The sequence below is a fragment of the Piliocolobus tephrosceles genome, chromosome 1 (genome assembly GCF_002776525.5).
Source record: "Piliocolobus tephrosceles isolate RC106 chromosome 1, ASM277652v3, whole genome shotgun sequence".
Classification (NCBI taxonomy): Eukaryota; Metazoa; Chordata; class Mammalia; order Primates; family Cercopithecidae; genus Piliocolobus; species Piliocolobus tephrosceles.
In genome coordinates this window covers 121296625-121310593 of record NC_045434.1, presented here as the reverse complement: position 1 = coordinate 121310593, position 13969 = coordinate 121296625, and the positions used below count along the sequence as shown (strand labels likewise).

The window sequence follows — 13969 nt, the reverse complement described above, 5'->3', positions numbered from 1 at the left end:
TATAAGAGGTTTACCCTTTCACTTGGTTCTCATTCTTGCTTTGCCAGCTGCCATGTAAGATGTCCCTTTGCTCTTCCTTCATCTTCCACCATGATTGTGAGGCCTCCCCAGCCTTGTGGAACTGTGAGTCAGTTAAGCCTCTTTCCTTTATAAATTACCCAGTCTCAGGTATGTCTTTATCAGCAGCATGAAAACGGACTAATACATTAGGGATGAATCTTAATTTGTCTAAACCAATCAGTCTCATTCCCCTAGAAGGTAATTGGGTTAGATGTGTACAACTGATCCAATTTTGGCGAATGAGAGGTGAAGGAGAGGTTTGTTGGAAACCCTCTGTGAAAGATTTCCTTATTCTTAAAGAAGAAATAGAAAAATATAGTTTCCACTTTTCTGAAAACATAATGATGATTGGCTGTGATGCCTAGTTGATGACTGATGACTGATGTTATGCACAATGTTACTAGTGCATCAGTCATCTAGTAACATTGAAGGAAGCTAATCTGAGGATCAAACTGACACAGGGATTAACAGTGGAAGGTGAAAAAAAAAAAGCTGACTTTTAAAAGATGTTGAGGCTTTGCATTGACTATCTTCAGAACAGCCTCACTTCCCTATCACTTAAGCCCTCTTCAGCTGAATTTTCTGTTATTTGCTAACTGACATTGGCAAATAACATTTGCTAATTTAATGTTTAGAAAGAGACAATGGCTGGGCATGGTGACCCAATGCCTGTAATCCCAGCACTTTGGGAGGCCAAGGTGGGTGGATCACCTGAGGTCAGGAGTTCAAGACCAGCCTGGCCAACATGGCGAAACCCCGTCTCAACTAAGAATACAAAAATTCTTAGTTGTGGTGTGGTGGCATGTGCCTGTAATCCCAGCTACTTGGGAGGCTGAGGCAGAGAGAATCACTTGAATCTGGGACGTGGAGGTTGCAGTGAGCTGAGATCATGCCATTGCACTCCAGCCTGGGCAACAGAGTGAGACTCCATTTCAAAAATAATAATGATAATAATAGAAAGAGACAATGAATGAGAATTGTATGGAGCTAGATGAATCTATAAGGAAAGGGACTATTTTTGCAGGATTAGTATAATACTTTTGGGAGATATCCAATCAGGAAAGTAGGTAAGATAAAATGAAGGCAGAGGAAATGAGAGTCAAATAAATATAGCCCAGATCAAGGAATCAAGTGATCCAGCAGCTCTAGCTAGAGCACACGACTATTCAAATAAATGAGAATCTACTCTACCTTCTACTGCCAAATGTTTTAGATCCTAGGGCATGTTAATGCTGAACATACAATCCTGAAAATTACACTATATGATACTAGTCAAACTTTGATGAATGTTAAACAGAGTACTATGAGGGTATAAGATAGCTACTATTTTCACATTTGTATTTTTTGTGACTCCTATCACATAGACAAATTTAATTGAGTCAGCTTTTTTCTTTAACTATATTTTGAGTTTTCAGTAAATCAAATTCTATATCAAATTCAATAATAAGGCATTTAGAATGCTCTTTTTTTATGGTGATGATAATGTTAATTTTCACTAATTCAAAATAATAAATATGTTTTAGCATACTTGTGTTGAAATTCCTTCTCTCGCTTCAGGTCTTCATTGTGTTTCTTTATTCTTTTTTCCCAAACTTCCTTTACAGCATTGACAGCCCCAGTACAAACCACATTTTCTGTCATGATTTCTCCACATTGTCATATAGTCACCAACTTCATTAGGTTTTGAATAGCTGAATCATAGGTACCATTTCAGAAAGGACCTAATTGTATCAGAGAAAAAAGCAATGTTTCAGACCGTTCATTGAGTACCATAATGATCATAATAGCTAATATTTTAGAGCACATTCCATGCTCCAAAAACTATTTTATATACTTTACATGCCATATCATACTTTAAAATTCTCATAAAATACTGTAATATAGGGTACTTTTATTGACTAATATATAGATGAGAAAATTAAGCTTTAAAGAAGATGAACAATTTTCTTGGGGTCTCATATCTAATATATGATTCCTTTGTTACTATGTAGTTCACAATAATGAAAAACTGCGACTAGTCTTCATGTCCAATTATAGGGAAAATGGTTAAATAATGGAGATTTTTAAAAAGACTGGAATCTTGAGACATCAATCTAATCAGGACACCATGTACACAAGTGGAAATTTAGTTAAATGATAACATATTGGGATTGTTTTCTTTTGTGTAAAATAAATTGCAAATAGACAGATGCAGTATTAAGGATTTTGACCTGAATCTCAGAAATGAGAGGAAAATACTCAATAATAGGAGAATGGTTATGTAAATTATGGTAGGTACATTTTTATGGAATATCCTATGGCCTTAAAATAATCGTATTGATTTTTTACCAAATTAGCAATAATCAAAGAATTTGATTCACAATTATTTGAATTATTTCCTTTCAAATTCAGGAATACAAAGACATCCACAATCACTTCTATTCAATGTTATAGGAAAACCATAATGGAAGTAAAGTAAATAGAAAGTAATGTAGTTGGAAAAGAAAGCAATAAAATTTGCAACAACATAGGGAAACAGACACTTATCTGCATCAGTGGTGATATTATTATATTCTGCATGGAGAGAAACTTGACAATATTTATCAATCTCACAAATGCTCATCCACACTTCTAGCAATTTATCTGAAGTTATTCGCAGTGTTTTTCATAACAGCAAAATATTGGAAACAATCTAACATTTCATCAGTAAACTATAGTCTACCCGTATCATGGGAAATTATATAGCTCAAAAAAAGGAAAAGTATCTTATATATTCATATGCCATGATCTCCAAAATATATAGCTATGTCACAGTTAATCCATTCTAATGAATGTGAATATTTGGGTCCCAGAGCTTTGCTATTATAAGCAATATTTTTTCTAAAATTATTGTTTTTATCTTCTTGGTGTTCAAGTGGAATTATTTCTATTGGGTACATATCTAGAATTAGAATTGCTAGATCAGGATCATAGAGCCAAATTGTTTTCCAAGTTGATTGTGCCCATTTATACTCTTACTACCACTGTGTAAGGGTCCCCGTTGATATACATCCACTGCTGCATAAAGCAATATCCCAGGGTGGTCATAATCTGTACTTCCCTGATGATTAAGTCTTCCAAGTTAATATACAAAGGTTGTCCAGTTAAAGAAAAGACAAAATCCTGAGTATTGTTTATGAGAGGCACACCTAAAATATAGAAATAGAGAAAAGTGGACAGTACAAGAACAGGAAAAGATCCACTCCTAGGTATATACCCAACAGAAATGAAAACATACATTCTCACAAAATCCTTTATATGAATGTTGATAGAAACAGTATTCATAATAGCTAAAAAGTGGTAACAACACAAATGGCCTCTACTGATGAATCGATAAACAAGATGTGGTATATTCATACAATGGAATATTATTTAGCCATAAAAATGAGTGAAGTATAGATACATGCCACAGCATAAATAAACTTTGAATAAAATTATGCTAAGTGAAAGAAGTGAGACACAAAAGACCGCATATATGATCTCATTTATATGAAATGTCCAAAATAGGCAAATCTATAGATTCAAAAAGTAGCTTTATGGTACCCAGGGGATTTGTAGAGGGGGAAATAGGGAATGGCTGCTAACTGTACAGTTTTTTGGGTGATGAAAATATTCTAGAATTAGTGGTGATGATTGTACAACTCTTCAATAAAACTACCGAGCTGTACACTGAAAGAGAATTTGTATATGAATTATATTTCAATTAATTTTTTCTTTTTTTATATCTTCATTTCTTTCCTTTCTTCCTTCCTCCTTCCCTCCCTCCGTCCTTTTCTTCTTTCCTTCTTTGCTCTTTTGAGACAGGGTCTCACTCTATCTCCCAGGCTTGAATACATTGGCGGGATATGACTCACTGCAGCCTTGACCTCTGGGCTTAAGTGATCCTCCTGCCTCAGACTCTCAGGTAGCTGGACGTATAGGAATGTGCCACCATGTCTGGCTAATCAATTACATTTTTTCAGATATACTATGCAAACACTAAGCAGAAGAAGGCTATATCAATATATTAATAGCAGACAAAATAGACTTTAGGCACAAATACTTTATAGATATAAAAGATCAATCATATCATAATAAAAGATTCAATCCACAAGAAATACAAAACAACTTTAAATTATATGCCTTTAATACCATGGCTTCCAAATACAAAAGAAAATTGACAGAACTAAAGGGAAAAATCAAGGAATCCAGAATTGAAGTGGGAGATTTTAACCATTCTTTCAGCAATTGATTGCACAAGCAGTTTGAAACTTAGGAAGAATGCTGAAGATTTGAACCACACAATGAATAAACTTACTTAAATGATAAATAAAGAACTATATCCTACAATGACAGAATACATTATGCTTTAAAAAACACATGGAAGAGTCACAGAAAAAAAATCTCATATTTAGAGTCATACAGCAAGTCTCAGTCAATTTCAAGGGATTAAAGTAGCATAAAGTTTTTTTCTAATCAAAATATAAACTTGCTAGAAATCAATAATGAAAAGATACCTGGGGAAAAAAAGCCTATATTATTTCAGCTAAAGAAACATGCTTTTTTAAAATTTCTTTCCTTTTTTTTTTTTTTTTTTTTTTTGAGACATGGTCTTGTTCTGTTGCATAGGCTGGAGTGCAGAGGTGCAATCTCAGCTCAGTGCAGCCTCAAACTCCAGGACTTAAGTAATCCTCCTGCGTCAGCCTTCCAAGTAGCTGGGACTACAGATGTGTGCAACCATGCTCGGCTGTTTTTTTTTTAATTTTATTTTTTGTAAAGACAGGGGTCTTGCTATGTTGCCCGGGCTGGTCTCAAACTCCTGGGCTCAAATGATCCTCCCACCTCAGCCTCCCAAAGTGCTGGGATTACAGGCGTGAGCTACTGCACCCATACACGAAACACACTTCTAAATAACCTATAGTCAAAGAAGCTATCATCATGAAATTAGAAGGCATTCTGAACTGAATTAACAAAAATACCACAAATCAAAATGTATGCAATACAGGTAATGTAGTAGAGGGAAATTTCTAGCCTTAAGTATACATTTTAGAAGAAATGAGGCTAAAAAATTTACATCCATCTCAAGAAGCTAGATAAAGCAAAACAAACACAAAGAAAACAGAAGAAAGGGAATATTATAGATAAGCACATACACGTATAAAATTTTAAAATGACACAATAGAATATAGTAATAATAATCTAAAATCTCTCCACAAACAAAATGCTGGTCCTAGAGATGCCTTCAATGGCAAATTCTACCAAGCATTTGAGGGGTAAAAATAACACTAATCATAGCATGAACTCTTCCTGAGAATACAAAAGAAATACTCCCCAATTCAGATTATGAGATTAGCATACCCTTGATACCAAACCCTAAGAATGGTAATTCTAGAAAGAAAAATACAGGCTAATCTCACTAGCAAATATATTATGGAGAAAAGTCCTAAACCATATACTGGCAAACAATATCTGGCAATGTAGGAAAAAGAAAATACTGGCCAGGAGCAGTGGCTCACGCATGTAATTCCAGTACTTTGGGAGGCCAAGGTGGGCAGATCACTTGAGCTCAGGCATTCAAGATCAGCCTGGACAACATGGTGAAACCCTGTCTCTACTAAAAAAAAATACAACAAAGGCCAGGCGTGGTGGCTCATGCCTGTAATCCTAGCACTTTGAGAGGCCAAGGCAGGCAGATTGCATGAACTTAGGAGTTCGAGACCAGCATAGGCAACACAGTGAAACCCCGTCTCTACTAAAATACAAAAAAATTAGGAGGTTGCAGCCAGCCAAGATCATGCCACTGCACTCCAGCCTGGGTGATGCAGCGAGAATCTGTCTCCAAAAGAAAAGAAAAGAAAAGAAAAAATACAAAAATCAGCCAGGTGTGGTGGCATGCACCTGTAATCCCAGCTACTTGGGAGGCTGAAGTGGGAGAATTGCTTGAACCCAAGAGGCAGAGGTTGCAGTGAGCTGAGATGGCAGCACTGCACTCCCACCTGGGCAACGGAGCCAGACTCTGTCTGAAAACAAACAAAAAAAGAAGATACATTATAGCCATGTTGTATTTATTCCAGAGATTAAGATTTGTTTGCTTACCTTTGTTTGAGAAATCAATTAATGTAATATTCTGAAGTAATAGACTAGAAGAGAAAAAAAAAGATCATTCCAATAGATGTAGAAAATTATTAAAATTTAATATCATGTGATTGAAAGTAAGTCTTAACATACTATAAGTAGAAGATAATTTCTTTAACCTAACCAAGTATATCTAACAAAAATCTGCAGCAATCATACTTAATAGTGTAACATTGAAAGCCTTTCATTTAAAATTAGAAAAAGATGTCTGCTGTCACTACTTCCATTCAATACTGTATGATGGCTCTACCCTTTGCATAAAAGCAAAAAAAAGAAATAAAAGGCTTAAAGTTTGAAAAGGAATAAAAAACAAAAGGACATTTTTCATGAGTACAATTATGAACTAGAAAATCCAAGAGAATCTACAACTAAATATATAGAATTTAGCAAGATTTCTGGCAATTCAATATTTTGAAAAATCAAGTATGTGTCCCATATTCCAGCAGAAAATTGATATTAAATTCTTAAAATATACTTTTTTTTTTTGAGACGGAGTCTCGCTCTATCACCCAGGTTGGAGTGCAATGGCACAATCTCAGCTTACTGCAAGCTCTGCCTCCTGGTTTCATGCCATTCTCCTGCCTCAGCCTCCTGAGTAGCTGGGACTACAGGCACCCACCACCATGCCTGGCTAATTTTTTTGTATTTTTTTAGTAGAGACGGGGTTTCACCATGTTAGCCAGGCTGGTCTCAATCTCCTGACCTCATGATCCACCCTCTTCAGACTCCCAAAGTGCTGAGATTACAGGCATGAGCCACTGCACCTGGCCAAAAATATACTATTTTCAATAGCATAAAAATCAAATTCTTAACAATAAACAGGATGTGTAAAACCTCTATGCAGAAAACTAAAAATCAGAGTGAAATTAAAGAAGACCTAAATAAATGAAGAGATATGCATCATATTCATTGATTGAAAGACTCAATCTGTAAAAATGTCAATTATCCCCACATTGAACTATAATCGGTCTTAATACAAATTTCATGTGGAGAAGGAGATGAACAACTTGACAATCAGTTTCTAATTTTTAATGACAGTTCTTAAGATACAAAACCCCAGACAGGCTTGCCAAAGAAAACTGGAGTGGGAGGATTTATTCTACATTCATCAAGATCTCTTTTAAAGCTATAGTACTAGATAATGTTATTGGTGCAATAGACAAACATATCAGTGAACCTGAATAAGGAACCCCAGAAACAGACTCATATACACATAGACACTGCAGAACATTGTGTATCGGGAGAACCTGCCCCCAATATTTCAATGTAGGTTCTTTCTATTTTCCCTAAGTGTTGGCTGGTCTGAGAAATAAAGAGAAAGAGAACAAAGAGAGGAATTTTACAGCTGGGCCGCCAGGGGTGACATCACATATCGGTAGGTCCGTGATACCCACCTGAGCTGCAAAACCAGCAGGTTTTTATTAAGGACTTCAAAAGGGGAGGGGATGCACGAACAGGGAGTAGGTCACAAAGATCACATGCTTCTGAGGCCAATAAAGATCACAAGGTGAAGGGCAAAGCAAAGATCACAAGGCAAAGGGCGAAATCAAAAACTCCTGATAAGGGTCTATGTTCAGCTGTGCATGTATTGTCTTGATAAACATCTTAAACAACAGAAAACAGGGTTCGAGAGCAGATAACTGGTCTGACCTCAAATTCACCAGGGTGGGGTTTTTCCCCACCCTAATGAGCCTGAGGGTACTGCAAGAGATGAGGGCGTATTTCAGTCCTTATCTCAACCGCATAAGACAGACACTCCCAGAGTGGCCGTTTATAGATCTCCCCACGGGAATGCATTCTTTTTTTAGGGTCTTAATATTATATTCCTTACTAGGAACAGAATTTAGTGATATCTCTACTACTTGCACGTCCATTTACAGGCTCTCTGCAAGAAGAAAAATATGGCTCTATTCTTCCCGTCCCGCAGGCAGTGAGACCATATGGTTGTCTTCCCTCGTTCCCTGAAAAATCGCTGTTATTCTGTCCCTTTTCAAGGTGCACTGATTTCATATTGTTCAAACACACGTTTTACAATCAAGTTGTACAACAGTGGTCCTGAGGTGACGTACATTCTCAGCTTATGAAGATAGCAGGGTGAAGAGATTAAAGTAAGACAGGCATAAGAAATTATAAGAGTATTATTTGGGAACTGATAAATGTCCAGGAAAGCATCACAATTTATGTTCAGAGATTGAAGTAAAGACAGGCATAAGAAATTATAAGAGTATTATTAGGGAAGTGATAAATGTCCATGAAATCTCCACAATTTATGTTCCTCTGCCATGGTTCCAGCTGGTCCCTCCATTTGGGGTCCCTGACTTCCTGCAACAATTGTGGAAATATTTTTTTTTTCAGACAGGGTCTGGTTCTGTTGCCCAAGCTGGAGAGCAGTGGCATGATCTTGGCTCACTGCAACCTCCACCTCCTGGGATCAAGCCATTCTCCCACCTCAGCCTCCCAAGTAGCTGGGACTACAGGCGCACACCATGACACCCAGCTAATTTATGTATTTTTTGTAGAGATGAGGTATTACCATGTTGCCCAGGCTGGTCTTGAACTCCTGGGCTCAAGTAATCTGCCTTCCTTGGCCTCCCAAAGTGCTGGGATTACAGGTGTGAGCCACCACACCTGGCCATGGAAACAATTTTTTAAGATAAATTATATTGGGACAGTTGAATATCTGTATATTACCAAAATTAATTCCATGTGAATTGTAGATCTAAAAGTGAAAGTAGAAAAATAAAGCATTTAGGTGACAATATAGGACTTATCTTGATGTCCTTAAAGTAGAGAACACTTTTTAAAACAGAATACAAAGCATATTCATAAAGGAAAAGATTGTTATATAGTTTGAATATATGTTCCCACCAAATCTCATGTTGAACTGTAATCCCCAGCGTTGGAGGTGGGGCTAGGTAGGAGGTGATTGGATCATGGAGGAGGATCCCTCATGGCATGGTGCTGTCCTTGAAACAGGGAGTTCTTGCGAGATCTGGTTCTTTAAGTGTGTGGCACCTCCACCGTTTCCCTCTTTTGCTCCTGCTATGGTCTTGTGGGATGCAGGCTTCCTCCTTTGCCTTCCACCAGGATTGAAAGCTCTCTGAGGCCTCACTAGAAGCCAACCAGATGCCAGCACCATGCTTCCTGTAAAGCCTGCAGGACCATGAGCCAATTAAACCTCTTTTCTTTATAATTTACCCAAGTTCAGGTATTTCTTTGTTTTGTGGGTTTTTTTTTTTTTTTTTTTTTTTTGAGACAGGCCCTTACTCTGTTACCAAGGCTGGAGTATTGTGGCACAACATGGCTTATGGTAGCCTTGATCTCCTGGGGCCCCTCTGCCTCAGCCTTCAGAATAGTTGGGACTACAGGAGAGAAACAACGTGCCAGCTTTTTTTTTTTTTTTTTTTTTTGTGGTGACAGGATCTCTCCATATTCTCCGGGCTGGTCTTGAACTCCTGGGCTCAAGTGATCTACCTGCATTGGCCTCCAGAAGTGCTAGTGCTAGGATCACAGACATGAGCTGCTGTGCCTGGCCAGGTATTCCTTTTTTTTTTTTTTTTTTTTTTGAGATGAAGTCTCGCTCTGTCGCCTGGGCTGGAGCGCAGTGGTGCGATCTCGGCTCACTGCAAGCTCTGCCTTCCGGGTTCACACCATTCTCCTGCCTCAGCCTTCTGAGTAGCTGGGACTATAGGCACCTGCCACTGCACCTGGCTAATTTTTTGTATTTTTAGTAGAGACAGCGTTTCACCATGGTCTCCATCTCCTGACCTTGTGATCCACCTGCCTCGGCCTTCCAAAGTGCTGGGATTACAGGTGAGAGCCACCGTGCCTGGCCCTGGCCGGGTATTTCTTTATAGCAATGCAAGAACAGCCTAACACAGATTGATAAAGTGGGCTACATTACAATTAAGAACTTATTGAAAGACATTACTTAGAAAATAAAAAGAATACCATGTACATTAGTGGGGGAAGATATTGGCAATATTTGTAACCACCAATGGACTACATCTAGATTATATAACAAACCCCTAAAAATCAATTGAAAAAGGCAACAAAAAATACAATTGAACAGGAAATTTTCAAAAAATAAAATCCAAATGGTAGAACTTGCCCTGTGGAGAAAAAAAAAAATCCAGATGACCAAAAACATATGAAGTTGTGCTCCACCTTAATAAAAACATAATGAGATACCAATGAACATCTGTCAGAGTGGCTAAAATTCAAAAGGCTGACTATACCAAATGTTGACAAGAATTTGACTTACAGAAATTCTCACGCATTCCTAGTATATTGGTGAACTTGTAAATTAGTATTAACTATTTTGAAATACTTATGTACTAATATTGAAGATAAGCACAGCTTATGATCCAGCAATTCCATTCAAAGGTATATACCTAGAGGAAGGGTTTGTCTCCACCAGGAAACATGAACAAGGCTGTTCCCAGCAATGTTTTTCAAGATAGTTAAAAAAATTAAAAATAAAGTAAAACAATGTTTTAAAAGCAATAGCTGGGCATGGTGGCTCGTGCCTGTAATCCCAGCAGTTTGGGAGGCTGAGGTGGGTGGACTGCTTGAGGTCAGGAGTTTGAGACCAGCCTGACCAACATGGTGAAACCCCATCTCTACTAAAATAATATAAAATTAGCTGGGTGTGGTGGCACATGCCTGTAATCCCAGCTACTTGGGAGACTTGAGGTAGGAGAATCACTTAAACCTGGGAGACAGAGGTTGTAGTGAGCTGAGATCACACCATTGCACTCCAGACCGGGCAACAAGAATGAAATTGTCTAAAAAAAAAAAAAAAGCAATGGCAGTAGTCATCCATTGAATTATAAAAATAGCTAGAATTAAGGGGGAAAAACTGTGTGACATTGGAGATATGGTGAAAAGATGAAATTTCTTCTCCCAATAAGCAAAAAGAAAGGCAGTCAGAAATTGTGTTGAGGAAGACACTGTACAAGAAAACCACAGTCTATATATAAAGCCAACAAAATGTGGCATGATTTTTTAGCAACTATTGAAGTGCAGGAAAGGAGAATCTATTTTAACATTCTTCTTTGGTACAATGAATATGACATCGATACTGAGAAGGAAATGTTGGCTCTACAGAAAACAGAAATTACATAGTAAAGCCTGTGTATTGGTCTTAAACTTTTGAAATAAATCAATCTATAAAAAGGTAAGGAAGACTTATTGAGGGTTACAGAACAGAATATTAATGCCTTATATTTTGAAAATATAAAAGTGACAGTACTTTTAACAGAATGTGGAAGAAGGAAATGAGGAAAAGAAGTAAATGACAGGAACACCGATATCCACATCTTCAAAGTGGGGAATCAACAGATACTGTCCATACCTTATGGAACAAGAAATAAAGATTAAAGTATTTGCCTAAAGTTATTAAGGTAATCAAGAGAGAAGCTAAAAATAGGGATATAACCCTATGGCAGTGTAAGGGAACTTAATCCCCACCTCTTATAATGAAGCCCCACAGTCAATGTTTAAAGTTGATTAAAAATAGCATGCAATTGTCTTTGAAAAAGAAATATGGAGATAAGCACTGAAAACTGAATTCCAAAATGGTTAAAATGATTACTTCTAGAGAGGGCTGGTGATAGAGAGGAATTGGATAGATAATATTGCTTTTCATTATTAACCTCTTCTAAATTATTGATTTTTTAAACTAATATTATGCAGTATATATGTGTGTGAGACAGATAAAGAAAGAACTATATTACAGAAAAAAGTTTAAAATTTCAAGATTAAAAAATAATTGGCATATGCAGGAAATTGTTGAGAAAATCTCTAAGCAAGGCATGCCGAATTTACTCAGGAACAGAATGCGAGATCTCTTTGCTGTGAAGAAACCTTGGGATACATACGCTGGTAATCCAACTTCCTGAGCATATCACAATCAATTTACAATTTATTGTCTCTGATTTAAGAAAGTTTGAAGTTTTTGCTAAATACTCAAATAATAAAAATATTTTTAAAATCCCAAGTATCTACACTTATACATGTATTTTACTAGACATACAAAACGATTCATCCATTTGCTAATTCAATTCCTCATTTGCCATTAAATGTTGCTAATCCGTCAGTTTTCCTATAACGATCAATTTCCCCTAGGGAAACACAAGTCAATAATGATGTATTTCTTCCTCCAGCACAGGATTGTGCTCTCTACTTTGATTATTACCATAACAGAAAAAAGCACATAGTGTGGCAAGTGAGGTAAGCATAGCAAAAGAATCGCAGAAGAATTGTTTCTTACTTCTGTGGAAATCTATCTTCCAGAGGACCACAGTTATGTAAGTGACCATGAACACCCCACAGAAAACTTTTAAATTCTATTCCAGTTCGTTTGGACATTTCGACCAATACAGACACAGCAATCTATTTATATGTGAAGAATAAAGGAAAATATTTTTGAAAAATACTCACCATTGTCAAATACTTACCAATATCAGTGGATGCTGAAGCTCACATAACCAAAGTTAGTAACTATCAGTTAAGAGTAGATTGCAGGGGGAAATTATTTTCAATGTGGCTCCAAATGATTAAAATCCCCAGTCAGCTGTAACCAAGTGAAATGTAATGTCAGCCTAGTTCTAATTTTAGTTCATGGACAAAGCTGAGAATAGAAAGAATCACATGAGGCTTCTTTGCGAAGGATCAGCTGATAATGTATGTGAGTGCATTCTGTGAACTGCAAAACTATACTACAGACATTATAAAACTATCGGGCGTAACTATTTCTAAGATCCTGAAAAATAATGCCTATTCAAACTCCTTCTACTTTTCACAACTTAATCATTTCACCAAATTTAATGCATCTATTCCATCCAAGCAGAGAAACTTGGAATATGTTGATGTATGCCATAACAAAAATTATACCCAGTAAACCACAGATCTGCATAAGTTTGAGCTAAAGACCCAGATGCTTTAGAAAAAGAAAAAGTAAAGGTGTGGATAAGCATGAGTAACAGAGGAGCCCCAAACTTCTGCTGTACCTGGGCTTCAAATTAAATTACTTCTCACTTTGATCTCTTCAGTTTTCATAGATAGGACTTAATTCCAGGTTCTTAAAAAATAAACTATATCTTTATTTTGAATTTATAATATATACACATGGAACAAAACTCAAAAGCTCAATCTCCACCGTCTCCATCCCCCACCCCTTCCACCATCCCTGCCTCCAGTAGGGAGGTTCTCTTCAAGTTCTCTTCTCTGAAGGCAACCACTATTGCCAATTCTTTGTGTACCCTTACAAAGATGGCTTGTGAATTTACAAGCTTAAATATGCCTATATCCCTTAAAAGTAACACAGATGTGAAGGCATGAACACCTACAAAAACGGTAGCATACTATATACAGTGTTCTATACTGTCTTTTCTTCACTTAGGATATCTTGGAAACTGTTTCATATTAGTATATTTATAGTATATTTAGAGCAGCGTCATTCTTTTTTTTCTTTTTTTTTTTTTTTTTGAGACGGAGTCTTGCTCTGTCGCCCAGGCTGGAGTGCAGTGGCCGGATCTCAGCTCACTGCAACCTCCGCCTCCCGGGTTCACGCCATTCTCCTGCCTCAGCCTCCCGAGTAGCTGGGACTACAGGCACCCGTCACCTCGCCCGGCTAATTTTTTGTATTTTTAGTAGAGACGGGGTTTCACCGTGTTAGCCAGGATGGTCTCGATCTCCTGACCTCGTGATCCGCCCATCTCGGCCTCCCAAAGTGCTGGGATTACAGGCTTGAGCCACCGCGCCCAGCCTAGCG

General features: G+C 37.3%; 1 protein-coding gene across 4 annotated transcripts in view; it reads right to left on the bottom strand.

The window, feature by feature from the left end:
• LRRC39 (leucine rich repeat containing 39) overlaps positions 1-12811 on the bottom strand; it is a 31488-nt gene extending 18677 nt beyond the window's left edge. For 2 of the 4 annotated variants that reach the window (XM_023191291.1, XM_023191289.1), the window contains exons 1-3: positions 12637-12811; positions 6154-6197; positions 1589-1781 (exon numbers count right to left, since the gene is read on the bottom strand). In XM_023191291.1, coding sequence (XP_023047059.1) covers positions 1589-1701 — 113 coding nt within the window. In that variant the 5' untranslated portion in view covers positions 1702-1781; positions 6154-6197; positions 12637-12811. Of the gene's footprint in view, positions 1-1588; positions 1782-6153; positions 6198-8815; positions 8821-12636 lie in introns of all 4 variants that reach the window. The other 2 variants (XM_023191290.1, XM_023191292.1) reach the window with 2 other exon arrangements.
• Positions 12812-13969: the final 1158 nt, after the last annotated feature.